This window comes from Copadichromis virginalis, linkage group LG4 (genome assembly GCF_057382275.1).
Source record: "Copadichromis virginalis isolate Kocher_CV1m ecotype Utaka linkage group LG4, C_Virginalis_male_GT1.1, whole genome shotgun sequence".
Classification (NCBI taxonomy): domain Eukaryota; kingdom Metazoa; phylum Chordata; class Actinopteri; order Cichliformes; family Cichlidae; genus Copadichromis; species Copadichromis virginalis.
The window spans coordinates 4,385,282-4,398,968 of NC_140621.1; the positions used below are offsets into that span (position 1 = coordinate 4,385,282).

A 13,687-nucleotide genomic window follows, 5' to 3' on the forward strand; every position below is an offset into this window, starting at 1 on the left:
ATAGTGGCATTGTAAAGCGCTTTGGGTGCCTTGAAAAGCACTATATAAATCCAATCCATTATTATTATTATTAAAACCTGCAGGGACACCGGCCCTTGTGGACGGGGTTTGGGGACCCCTGGTGTAGATGAATCCTTAATGTGACTGTTTCAATTAAAGAAATGTTTTTGTTTGATTTTTCTTTTTTATTCATTTCTTATTTATTACTTGGTTTTAAATATAGCTTTTTATACACTTTACAAGTCTGGCTCCTGTGCTCAGATATGTTCACCGGGTCCGTTCTATTATCTGCTTACATTTTTCTCTTTTCAGTCTGGACATTTTTGTTCCACACCAAGGAGTATGTATGGGAATCATAGATGCTTGTCTAAACTCACATCTACACATTCAAAAACAAAACAAAAAAACTCCTACTCAGTCTCTATTACAAACACAATAAATAAAGTGGTTGGCTTAAAAAATATATAAAAATAAAAATTTTTACATAAACAAAAACTAAAATATATTCCACAAATGCATCAAAAGCCAAAAACTGAAAACACAGAACAATGTCTACAGTCTTCCATATGTGAGGGACAGATATGTGGGATAATTACACATACACAAGAGTGGACCAAGTAAAGCGCTATACAAATACAGACCATTTACCATATATAAGAGTGAAATAACGTGACAGTATGAAAATGAAAACGTGCAGAGAAGACCGCTTTTTTCACATCTCTTTGTTTTTGCAGTGATTTATGAAAATAATAAAAGCATTGCGGTAGGTAATTTTCTATTTATACTTCCATGAAACACAAACACATTCGATGGATGTATGAGGACTGTACAGTGAGAACTTATCTAGAACAACTGTTAACAGATAAGATCACATTTTAGGGGTAAAGCTAGCACAGCTGGCTTAGAAAAAGGTAAAAGTTCAATTTTTTATGGTGGCTTCGCTTAATGTGCATTGTGCAATAAAAAAAATAATAATATTTAATTTTTTTTAGGCACTTTTAGCTTTTCAGCTGAAGCTTTATCACAACATACTTAATACATACAAGGAATAGAAAAAAAGCCACCAAACCTTTCCCCAAATATGCACACATGAACAGAGGCAATTAGTCCATTAGCCATAAAAACGTAACTTTTTTCTTTTGCAGTCGCACTAAATATAGTAGTCTGCACAGTGGAACACTTGAACACACAGAGACACACACATATATATATGTTTACTGACTACATGCATAATCTGTGTCTTTGTGTTTAAAATTATTCTAAATATGACAAAAAACCAACTCGTTATTGTTCGTGTTAAAACAGATTTTCTGCAGTGCACTTCTTCTGGTAAGACTTTGGGCACTTAAAACCAGCACAGCAGTAAAACATTTTGCATGAAGCGGACAGAAAACAATCTTGATGTGCGACTGCAGAGCAGTTACATGAACAGGCATGCTGCGGCTTGTTTGGTCCCACTCTTCTTCACATTGGAAGCTTATCCACCTTTGGGCGCAGAGGCCTTCACAGACCACCTTTACTTCACCTGGACTGTGTAAGTCCAGATCTGTGTAAGGCAGATCCTCGTATCCAGATTTATCCAGATTCTCAGCAGCTCAGAACTTCTAATGGTGTGTTCTATTTGGGCAAGGGCTTTAAATTATGGTGTTTTCAGGTGAATTTATGATGATGGAACTCTCGGGCGTCTGTATGACAAAGAGAAAGAGAAAAGCACTTAGTCAAGTGTGTGCTTGACTGGCGAAACGCATGGCTGATAATTTTTAATGGAGGTTTCTGTGGCAGAGTGACTGTAGTCAGCTCTTATCAGTCCCAAAGATCTGACTGAGTAGTCCATATCTTTGGGTAAGCTTTCAAATGGAGCATCCTGGGCTGTGTATTTGAACTGTGATCTTTTCCCAAAACCTGAGTAGTTTTCTTGCTTAGACCTCCATGTATCAGACAATACAATAGAGATAGAGGTAGTCAGTAAGTGAAAGTACATTTAAAATAAAAAGTCCAAAAGACATGCTTCAAACTAAATGACTGCGTTGAAAGTCTTTTTCACACCGTGATTTCTTTGGACTGTTATAAAAGCGTACATCTTTTATAACTTTATGAAAACAAGTATTTGGTGCACAAGTTTGAATTTATTTTGGACTTTCTCTAATCCGCACTGTGTCAGAATTATACATGCGTGCTCCAATATATAGATCAGCCACCCTCATTAATATTAATGTAAATGTCCTTTAGCCACATCAACCAAGTGCTTTTCATAGCCAAGAACGGTCTTATGGCTGGATATCTGAACCCTCTCCTTGACCAAACTGGTAGAGTCATTCGTGTCAAATTCTGTAGAATTTTAGCTTTAAATATCACACATACTTTACATACTACATACTGACATTTTCAGTGGCCTTTCTTGCCATCAAAATAAACCTGGATCTGTAATTTGGGACATTTAAAAAAATGTCTGCGTGCTTGCTAGTTGAAAATATGTAAAAGAAAGATATTTAAACAGACACTAGTAAAAAATAATAGTAAAAGTCAGCTTGTGATCATCTCTGATCAACAGCCTTATTAAATGCAGAGTAGTTTGGGCCCATTAGCAGGATTCATCATGTCATCACTTAAAGACCAGTTACAATAGAAACAGAGGTGAGAGTCAAGTTACAAAAAAATAAAAAGCCAGTTAAAATGAATGTGAAGTCCAAAAGACACGCATCAAACAAAATATCCGTGTTGTGTCATGTGGCCTAAATCTTTTTTCACGTCGTTGGCAAAGATGTTGTGGAAATTTGGGGACTCCTGCAGAAACCCATATTTGAACAGACTCAATAGAAAGACTTGCAAAAGTCAGCTGGTGATAATTTCTGAATGGTGTATTGCTGAATTTCACAATAATGCAAAATAAAACAGGTAGATTATTTTTCAACATGAAATTGTTAGTCACAAAAAATAAGAAAATGCTACTTTTGTCTAACGTTTTTTTAATCAGCTCCTCACAAAGGAAACTTAACCCAGTGATCTGTGCGTTTCTTCCCAGCTGAGAGAAGTCCAGTATCGAGCACATAAGCAGACACAGTTTTGTTTTGTTTTGTTTTTTTACCTACAGTTGTTGGAAAAATAGATTTTTGTAGTTACAGCTGGACCTCTGCTGACAAAAAAAAAAAAGCACACTTAGTGGGAACAAATATCAAATCAGTCAAGGCTGTGTTTCCATTCGGGTCTTGTCTGGTCTCATCAGTCAAGGAAACCACGTGTTTGAAACATTAAGTCTTTTACAGGCACCGTTATGAAAGTAGTAGTACAGTAAAAATTACCGTTAATAAAATGGGACCCTCTTCAACATCCCTGGGAAATGTGTTTTGCTAAAAAGAGAAGAAAATAATACTGTTAAAGCAAAAACACGCAGACCAGGGTTTAACACAAAGTTGACTCTCTACCAATGTTAAGAAACAGATAAATCACTTCTGTTGTTCTTATTAATGAAATGTAATATCTAAGTAAGACTATCAAATAACTGCAAGTTTAGTTGTATCCTAATCCTCTGTGCTTCAGTTACAGTGAGTTAGCATCCACATTCTACAAAAATACCTGCATCTCTGTCATTCTTACTTCTTCCCTCAAGTTTGGAATCTGAAGCAGAAATGAAACAGAAGCCATGGTCAACCTTCATTTCCGCATCAATGTGACAAATTTGTGCTATTACATAAAAGGTTTAACACTCTGTCATACTCATGTTCTCACAGAAACTGATTCAAATCAAAAATCTACGTGTAAAACTCTCAAGTTCCCTCGCTTGCGTGTGACTTTCAACTTGCAAGTACAAATTCGTTTAAGTCGATTGGTCTTTAGATTGTTAAATTTGTGGTTGCCATGACAATCAGAAATCAGATGAGTTTGGCTTACTCAGCTTTACTGAGCTTCAGGTCCTGGAAGGGTGATACAGTTTGAAGCTGGAGGATCTCTATATTAATATCCCATGAGGCTCATACAAGCTAGGTCCCTTAACTTTCGGTAGCTGTTGGAAAGATAAAGTTGTGCTATACCAGTCAGAAATACCATTATTACTTTAGTATTACGTTAACACAAAGTCAGGGCTCACCCGGGACCTTTGCTGTGAGTCACACGGTGCAGCATAAAGGCCCTTTTACAACAGATACGGCATGCGCTGCACTCATCGCTAACTAAGAGTGAAGGATCCAACATTTGTTGCGCTGGCCGCTGTCGTTTTTTTGCAGCAGCTCTTCGTGTACTAGATGCGCCTGCTCCTTGTCGTTTCAAAACATGTACCTCTCTTACTTTATATCCTCTACAAGAATTTGTGTTGTATTATGTTGAAATGTTCAATAAAACACGTATCGCTCATTCATAATGAAGAAAGCTTTGTAACTGTCCCGACTAGTGAGGAGTCTGTTGTTTCCACAGCACTGCTCTCCCCCTGAACTGAGCAGTTGAAAAGGCTCTGGGTCTGTATAAACACATAAACCTGTGACTCAAAAAATTTACCGAACTCAGACACGCACAAAATGTTTTCATTCGTGGTGATGAAGGAAAACACTGGCACATGAAAGGGCATTTACCCTTCAAGGGCCTGAGGCTAAGTAAAGCCCACCCATCTGTTATCTGATTGGATTGTTAAATTTGTTACATGACATTGACCGATCTGCTGAAAGGAACCGGGTCAAACTTCATAACTGCAAGTTGAAAGTCACACACAGCCTTGAGAGCAGAGTTTTACACATAGTTTTTTGCTTTGTATCTGTAGCCAGACCTCAACAAAAATATTTGGAACTTGTGTAAATAGTTTTTACAAACTCATAAATTCTCATCTATCACAAACATAAAATTTTCAGATATTTTGGTTTACAAAGTAGTCAGTCCACAACTACACATTGTGATTTACAATTGTGATTTACAAGTACAAGTACAAAAGTCTTCAATCATTTTGTTTTTCAGTGGGGTTTTTTTGTTTTTTGTTTTTTTAAACAGGAAATGTTGGTAAATTTATGGAATTACCCTCTTTTATCTGGAATTTTACACATTTATTTATTTTTATCAGCATTTGCTGTCCTGCTTTATTGTATTAAATTAAATGTGTAGTTGAACATCCTTACATCCCTGCATTAAGCAACATTCACATCTGAGCTGCCACTCACCTGCTGAATCTGGTTACGCATGTACAGATAAATTGCCATGGGGACAATGATGTTCGTCATGATAAGAACTCCTATTAAAATCTTTTGGATGTCACTTCCTGTTTGAGAAGAAGTTGAACATGTATTAATTTTCAAAGTAACACTCCCTTGATAACACATATTTATGCATGAATAAAGTTTTTAAAGTGCATGAACTATTAATTTTTGTCTTGTTTTCTATAGTGTGGCCAATCTGTAAGATTCACACATTTAATAAATATCGTACATGCTATATGGTTGTTTTAAAACAATTATGTTGAATTCTGTATTTGTTTTATCAGTTTTTGGAACCTGAAAAAGAAAATGAGGACTTGGGCTCTTTTGGAATGTCGGTACTACAACAAACTTGTCAATATACATTTTACTGAAGCAAAGAATAAATAAATAAACAAAAAACACAAGCTTACCCGTTTCTTTTTCTGACCCTATGAAAAAACAGGAAAGACTGTATGAGAACATCTGCAAACTAAACGTGTGTCGAGAGTATTGCGGTTTGTTTCTTTCAGTACATAGCTTGTTATAGAATGTTAATTATAATGCCAGTGCAATCTTGTTAATATATATAATTGTATCAACCCAAATAAACACTAAAATATTAATAAACAATAAAAATGAACTAAAACTATACAAGTGGACTTGGAGAAGGCATTCGACCGTGTCCCTCGGGGTATCCTGTGGGAGGTGTTGCGGGAGTATGGGGTGTCTGGCCCATTGCTACGGGCCATTCGATCCCTATACAACCGTTGCAAGAGCTTGGTTCGCATTGCTGGCAATAAGTCGGACTCGTTCCCGGTGGGTGATGGGCTCCGCCAGGGCTGCCCTTTGTCTCCAGTTCTGTTCATAATTTTTATGGACAGGATTTCTAGGCGCAGCCAAGTGGCGGAGGGCTTTCGCTTTGGTGGCCTCAGAATCTCATCTCTGATTTTTGCAGATGATGTGGTTCTGTTGGCTTCATCGGGTGAGGGCCTCCAGCTCGCACTGGAACGGTTCGCAGCCGAGTGTGAAGCAGCGGGAATGAGGATCAGCACCTCCAAATCTGAGGCCATGGTTCTCAGCCGGAAAAGGGTGGAGTGCCCACTCCGGGTCGGGGATGAGTTCCTGCCCCAAGTGGAGGAGTTCAAGTATCTCGGGGTCTTGTTCGCAAGTGATGGGAGAAGGGAGCCGGAGATCGACAGACGGATTGGGGCTGCAGCTGCAGTAATGCGGACGCTGCACCGGTCCGTCGTGGTGAAGAGGGAGCTGAGTGTAAAAGCGAAGCTCTCAATTTACCGGTCGATCTACGTCCCTACCCTCACCTATGGCCACGAGCTGTGGATAGTGACCGAAAGAACGAGATCGCGGATACAAGCGGCAGAAATGAGCTTCCTCCGAAGGGTGGCTGGCCTCTCCCTTAGAGATAGGGTGAGAAATTTGGCCATCCGGGAGGGGCTCAGAGTAGAGCAGCTGCTGCTCCACATCGAAAGGAGCCAGCTGAGGTGGTTCGGGCATCTGACAAGGATGCCCCCTGGGCGCCTCCTGGGTGAGGTGTTCCAGGCATGTCCCACCGGGAGGAGGCCCCGGGGCAGACCCAGGACACGCTGGAGAGATTATATCTCTCGGCTGGCCTGGGAACGCCTTGGTGTTCCCCCGGATAAGCTGGAGGAGGTGGCTGGGGAGAGGGAGGTCTGGGCCTCTTTGCTTAGGCTGCTGCCCCCGCGACCCGGCCCCGGACAAAGCGGATGAAGATGGATGGATGGATAAAACTATACAAGTACAACTGCAAATTAAAGTAACTCTTAATTTCAGTATCAAAAGTATATTCAAAAAACTTACGAATTCCTCCCTGTGAACCTATGGGAGAAAGGAAAGACTATGAGTACAATCGCAAGGAACAGTTTTTAAATCAGAGTACAGCATCAAGTTAGTTAAACTGATCTGTTCAGCTGTAAGTACCAGAGGGGGGATGTGGATCAGTTTCATCTGCTTTAGTGTTAAAGAAATTGACGACTGGTGCACTACAAGGGCAGCAATGAGAGATAATGGTTTCACATGTGGGGGACACTTTTCCCTTCTCATCTTTTCTTACTGTTTGTTCACTAGTTTTGCATTTGGCTGCTGGTAGCATGAGGCGATATGGATACAGAGGTTGCACAGGCAGTTCATCTCATCCAGGATACGTGTTATTGTCAGAAGGTTTGCTGTGTCCCAGCACAATCTCAAGAGCATGGAGGAGAATCCGGGAGATAGGTTTTTACTCTAGAAGAGCTGGACAGGGACAGAGAAGATCCTTAACTCATCAGCAGGGCAGGTATCGGCTTCTTTGTGCCAGGAAGAACAAGATGAGCACTGCCAGAGCTACAAAATGACCTCCAGCAGGTCACTGGTGTGAATGTCTCTGACCACAAAATCAGGAACAGACTTCATGAGGGTGGCTTGAAGTTCTCTAGTGGGCGCTGTGCTCACTGGCCGACACTCCGGAGACTAATCATCATATCCTCCTATAAGATCTCACATCATTAGATGTTTCCAGGTCCAAACTTCTCTTCAGCTGCCAAACTCAAACAAATACTGCGGGCTTCACTGAGAGTTAAAATCTGTCTAAATTATTTCATCTTCAATATAATGATCAGTGTGGCTGCTCTACTAGATGAAACAATAAAGCTTAACATCCAGGCATCCCTTAAAAACAGGATTTATGAAATTTATGAAATATGAAATTTAACAGAGTTAGAAGTTAGCAGGGAGTTAGGGTTAGGGTAGATGGTTAGTTTCCATCTAAAGATGATACACCAGGTTCTTACTGAGGGATTTTTGAAAAATTAAAATGTACAGCTCTGCTGTCGCTTCAGACATATATAAAGACAGTAAAATAAACAGCAGTAAAGTTTGTAGGGTTACTGAAGCTAGCTCTGTAGCCAGCCACCGTTATATGCCAGCAAGCCTATGGATAGCATAATATAAACACATTATCACAGTAATGCTGGAGGATGAACAATCCCCCCCCCCCCAATAAAAGTGAAAAAAACAATACAAAACATCGGGTCCCTGATCCCAATCACATAACAGAAAAAGGATGAAAGACGACCAAACTTCAGCCAGGAGAATACCTGATATAATCTATCCACAATACGAGGTTAGTCATTAATATACTGCTGCATGGTTTTGGATATAATATAATTCCTGATCCTCAGCTGCCGTTAAGGTTTCAAAAACGGAGCTTTAAAACATGCTGCAGATGAATAGTTGTAATAAAACCTCAGAGGCCAACAGTGATTACTGACTATTTTTCAAGGCCTGTTAAAAAGAAAATAGTCTTGTTGAACACTGTGTAGTTTGCACCCAGAACCTGGACCAGGACTTGAACACAAAAGCGAATCTAAGTCCCTACCCTCACCTACAGTCATGAGCTTTGGATTGTGACTGGAAGATCGAGACTCCGAATACAAGCAGTGGTAATGAGCTTGCTCCAAAGGTGGCTGGCCTATCAGATTAGACTCTCTACTCGTGCATGTGGAGAGTTTTTCAGAATCATTGTTAAACTTAAGTTATTTATTTGAACTAAAACTATTACAATATATTTTCCATGACACATCAAATAAAGTTCTATTAACGTAACTTACGTGAATTCACCAGGAATGATGCTGCTGTTGTACTTGTTGTTGACGATGTCGTTGATGGTGCTGTTGTTTTTGTTGTTGATGCTGTGCTTGGGTTTTTTGTTGTTACTTCAATGGTTGGTGTTGCTTCGATGGCTGGTGCTGTTGATGATGTTGCGTCGATGGCTGGTCCTGTTGGTGGTGTTGCTTTAGTGGTTGGTGTTGTTGGCAGTGGTGTTGATGGTGTTGCTTCAATGGTTGGTGCTGTTGATGGTGTTGCTTCAATGGCTGGTGCTGTTGATGGTGTTGCTTCAATGGTTGGTGCTGTTGATGGTGTTGCTTCAATGGCTGGTGCTGTTGATGGTGTTGCTTTAGTGGTTGGTGTTGTTGGTAGTGGTGTTGATGGTGTTGCTTCAATGGTTGGTGCTGTTGATGGTGTTGCTTCAATGGCTGGTGCTGTTGATGGTGTTGCTTCAATGGCTGGTGCTGTTGATGGTGTTGCTTCAATGGTTGGTGCTGTTGATGGTGTTGCTTCAATGGCTGGTGCTGTTGATGGTGTTGCTTCAGTGGCTGGTGCTGTTGATGGTGTTGCTTCAATGGTTGGTGTTGTCGGTGAAGGTTTTGGTGGTGCTGTTGGTGGAGGTGGATTGAGTAAACACAAGAGTTTGTAGCTATTTTTTTTCATGTGTTAATTATGTTAGTGGTCATAAAATTACATTTTTGGGGAAATTCTAGACTGTTTCCAAATTAATTATTTAAAATTCAATATCACTACTTATATTTAGTTTGAATAGAAGGGTAATTTAAAAGGCTGGTGTAAGTACTACAGAAACTGCTGATCTCCTGGGATTTGCATCTATACAGTGGGGCAAAAAAGTATTTAGTCAGCCACCGATTGTGCAAGTTCCCCCACTTAAAATGATGACAGAGGTCAGTAATTTGCACCAGAGGTACACTTCAACTGTGAGAGACAGAATGTGAAAAAAAAAAATCCATGAATCCACATGGTAGGATTTGTAAAGAATTTATTGGTAAATCAGGGTGGAAAATAAGTATTTGGTCACCTCAAACAAGGAAAATCTCTGGCTCTCACAGACCTGTAATGTCTTCTGTAAGAAGCTTTTCTGTCCCCCACTCGTTACCTGTATGAATGGCACCTGTTTGAACTCATCATCTGTATAAAAGACACCTGTCCACAGCCTCAAACAGTCAGACTCCAAACTCCGCCATGGCCAAGACCAAAGAGCTTTCGAAGGACACCAGGAAAAGTATTGTAGACCTGCACCAGACTGGGAAGAGTGAATCTACAATAGGCAAGCAGCTTGGTGTGAAAAAATCAACTGTGGGAGCAATCATCAGAAAATGGAAGACATACAAGACCACTGATAATCTCCCTCGATCTGGGGCTCCACGCAAGATCTCATCCCGTGGGGTCAGAATGATCATGAGAACGGTGAGCAAAGATCCCAGAACCACACGGGGGGATCTGGTGAATGACCTGCAGAGAGCTGGGACCAAAGTAACAAAGGTCACCATCAGTAACACACTACAACGGCAGGGAATCAAATCCCGCAGTGCCAGACGTGTTCCGCTGCTGAAGCCAGTGCATGTCCAGGCCCGTCTGAAGTTTGCCAGAGAGCACATGGATGATACAGCAGAGGATTGGGAGAATGTCATGTGGTCAGATGAAACCAAAGTAGAACTTTTTGGTATAAACTCAACTCGTCGTGTTTGGAGGAAGAAGAATACTGAGTTGCATCCCAAGAACACCATACCTACTGTGAAGCATGGGGGTGGAAACATCATGCTATGGGGCTGTTTTTCTGCCAAGGGGACAGGACGACTGATCCGTGTTAAGGACAGAATGAATGGGGCCATGTATCGTGAGAGTTTGAGCCAAAACCTCCTTCCATCAGTGAGAACTTTGAAGATGAAACGAGGCTGGGTCTTCCAACATGACAATGATCCAAAACACACCGCCCGGGCAACAAAGGAGTGGCTCCGTAAGAAGCATTTGAAAGTCCTGGAGTGGCCTAGCCAGTCTCCAGACCTCAACCCCATAGAAAATCTGTGGCGGGAGTTGAAAGTCCGTGTTGCTCGGCGACAGCCCCAAAACATCACTGCTCTCGAGAAGATCTGCATGGAGGAATGGGCCAAAATACCAGCTACTGTGTGTGCAAACCTGGTAAAGACCTATAGTAAACGTTTGACCTCTGTTATTGCCAACAAAGGTTATGTTACAAAGTATTGAGTTGTATTTTTGTTATTGACCAAATACTTATTTTCCACCCTGATTTACGAATAAATTCTTTACAAATCCTACCATGTGGATTCATGGATTTTTTTTTCACATTCTGTCTCTCACAGTTGAAGTGTACCTCTGGTGCAAATTACTGACCTCTGTCATCATTTTAGGTGGGGGAACTTGCACAATCGGTGGCTGACTAAATACTTTTTTGCCCCACTGTAACTGTCTGTAGGGATCACAGAGAGGACCCTTCTGTGAAGGGTTGCACACTGACCAGTACATTTAAAACATGACACTGTTTTACAAATGACTGTTGTCCACTCGAAGAGACCAGATCCTTAAAAAACTAGAACTTTCTGTTACAAAATGCTTATTTAGCTATTTGACAACAGTTTGGTGTTCTCTAGCACAAAACAAAGAAAAACTTACTAACAAAACTTGAATTGTCATTGAAATGTTAATCTGAACAGATAATACTTAGTAAATATGATCAAATATGTATTTTGTCCATGTGTGAAACTCAAAGCTTCTTTAAAGTCAAAATATTTTTTACGAAAAAAAAAAAACCCTTGGAGGTTTCTTTAAACATTTTTCTTGAATGGATGGAGTTTGACTGCGTTTAATCTCATTTTTGGGCAAAGAATAGAAAGACAACAGCAGCTGTCAAGCACTGAAAAAAAGGTGAAATATTCGTCTTTTGCAATAAAATGTCAGTGTCTGGTCTGCGCTTCCACAGGCCCCACTGGTTTTGAAACTTATTCCCGTTAACGAAGTAAGGAAGCAAGACGAACAGTTCAACCGGTTTTTCACATGCTAGTAAGGGAAGGATCTCAGAGCAGCCCTTCTGCCCTCAGTCTCAGACCACTTCAAAGAACCATCACCCCATAGCAGCCTTTTATTCTGTTACACACAGTTTACACAAACACCCATTGTAAATCCCCCCATGGTCACAAAAGGTTAAAAAAACTGTGTGTGTGTGGGGGGGGGGGGGGGGAGTCAGAAACAAGAGAATGCCTTTAATCATATAGTTCGAACTAAGACTTACAAATTTAAGTCTTACAAATTTAAGTGACACAATGACATTATTTAACAATTTTAACCTGACAGTCAGTAGCACTGTACGTGTATGTGTGTCCTCTTTTAGATGTGTTTTAGTTTTTCTGCTTTTAATGACTAATCTTGGTCGAATTTAACGTTTATGGCCATATGAGGGTCATTTGGGCGTTTTTTGTTTTTGTAAAGTAAATTGTCCTGACTTCTTTGAGAAAACATCTCTCTGTATATCTGTATATCTTCTGTCCTGTACCTTTAAAGTGATATTTACTTGAAAAGCTGCACTAAGAGCAGCAGTCTGTCCACAACGTGGAAGTCAGAGAGAATGCATGAAGTAGCAAAAAAATGTTGAGTGAAAGCCTGATTCAAGAAAGTGGGGAAATAAATAAGATGCAAAAGTTATTACACAAAAAGAGCTGAAGTATATTTTAAGATGGGAAACAGCAGTAGTGCGGCAGTCGGCGTGATTTATAAGATCTAACATCAGCTAGAAGCAAAACACAAACATGTACTGTTTCAGCATTAATATCCAGTCCAAGCCAACTTTATTTCTGGAGCACTTTAAAATCATCTTTGACCAAAGTGCTTTCCAGTAAAAAACAATGAGAAAAGTAAAACTGTGACAAAACTATAAATAAAATGTGTTTCCTACCTGGGGTGGCAGAATCTTCCCCACAGACTTTTTCTAAACAAAAAAAGAAAAAAAGAAAGAAAAATACAAGCAACAAGTTGTGAATTTTAAAATCAGCACACCGAAACAAAACAAGAGGAAATGTGGATGTAGGTCTCAGTACCTGTACACACATCCACACTGACAGACACAATAGCAGCATGGATACACATCACACACACCCACACACAAAGTCTTGATGTTTTGAATGTCTCTGTTCATGGTGTGTGTGTGTGTGTGTGTGTGTGTGTGTGTGTGTGTGTGTGTGTGTGTGTGTGTGTGTGTGTGTGTGTGTGTGTACTTACTGTACACTTCACAGACTTCAGGTGGTTTTGTTTTATCTTTGGTGAAAAGAAGAAAAACATTAGCAGTAAGAACCAGAAGTTCATTTTAGGTTTATTGTAGGAGATCCACATTTTACGGTTTGAGGAAGACCTGCTCCTTTTCTTTCTCTGAATTTCTAAAACGTCTAAGCTCGTTACAACAGTTGGTGTCACAGTGTTGCTTCTCACAAAGACATTCAAGCAGCAAGTCTTTAAACTAACCACAGCTGAATGTTAGACAAGTATCAAAATGAGGCGATACCTCGTAGACCCTTGGCTATATTTGTCAAGCACATGAAGTGGTAGAAAGGGACACTGATGTTCTCATCCGCCTCGTTACATGGCGGTTTATAGTCCTGCAGGACAAACAACATGTTTATCAGATATAATCCTTGTTTAACCTGAGCAGGAAAAAACAAACAAAACTTGAAGAAGAAGAGATTTTTTTCCTTGCCATGTTATTCTCGTCCTTAAAACAGTCCCGTAGAAAGCAGGTATTTTCTGTTTTGCTGTTATCACAGTCTTCAGCTTCCGTTAAACTACATACAATGATGTCCTGCAATGAAAGGGCACATTTATCATTAACCAAATATAAGTCACTCCAACATAAACTTAAATACATTTGGACATTTTCTAGTTTT

General features: G+C 40.1%; 1 protein-coding gene across 2 annotated transcripts in view; it reads right to left on the reverse strand.

Moving 5' to 3' along the window:
* Positions 1-63: 63 nt before the first annotated feature.
* LOC146710618 (uncharacterized) overlaps positions 64-13,687 on the reverse strand; it is a 31,319-nt gene continuing 17,695 nt past the window's right edge. Inside the window, exons 5-15 of one of the 2 annotated variants that reach the window (XM_085453213.1) lie at positions 13,501-13,602; positions 13,309-13,402; positions 13,029-13,064; positions 12,706-12,738; positions 8,777-9,382; positions 5,585-5,602; positions 5,139-5,236; positions 3,574-3,615; positions 3,300-3,347; positions 3,086-3,130; positions 1,628-1,685 (exon numbers count right to left, since the gene is read on the reverse strand). In XM_085453213.1, the coding sequence (XP_085309339.1) occupies positions 3,086-3,130; positions 3,300-3,347; positions 3,574-3,615; positions 5,139-5,236; positions 5,585-5,602; positions 8,777-9,382; positions 12,706-12,738; positions 13,029-13,064; positions 13,309-13,402; positions 13,501-13,602 (1,122 nt within the window). In that variant the 3' untranslated portion in view covers positions 1,628-1,685. Of the gene's footprint in view, positions 1,686-3,085; positions 3,131-3,299; positions 3,348-3,573; positions 3,616-5,138; positions 5,237-5,584; positions 5,603-8,776; positions 9,383-12,705; positions 12,739-13,028; positions 13,065-13,308; positions 13,403-13,500; positions 13,603-13,687 lie in introns of both variants that reach the window. The other variant, XM_085453212.1, reaches the window with a different exon arrangement.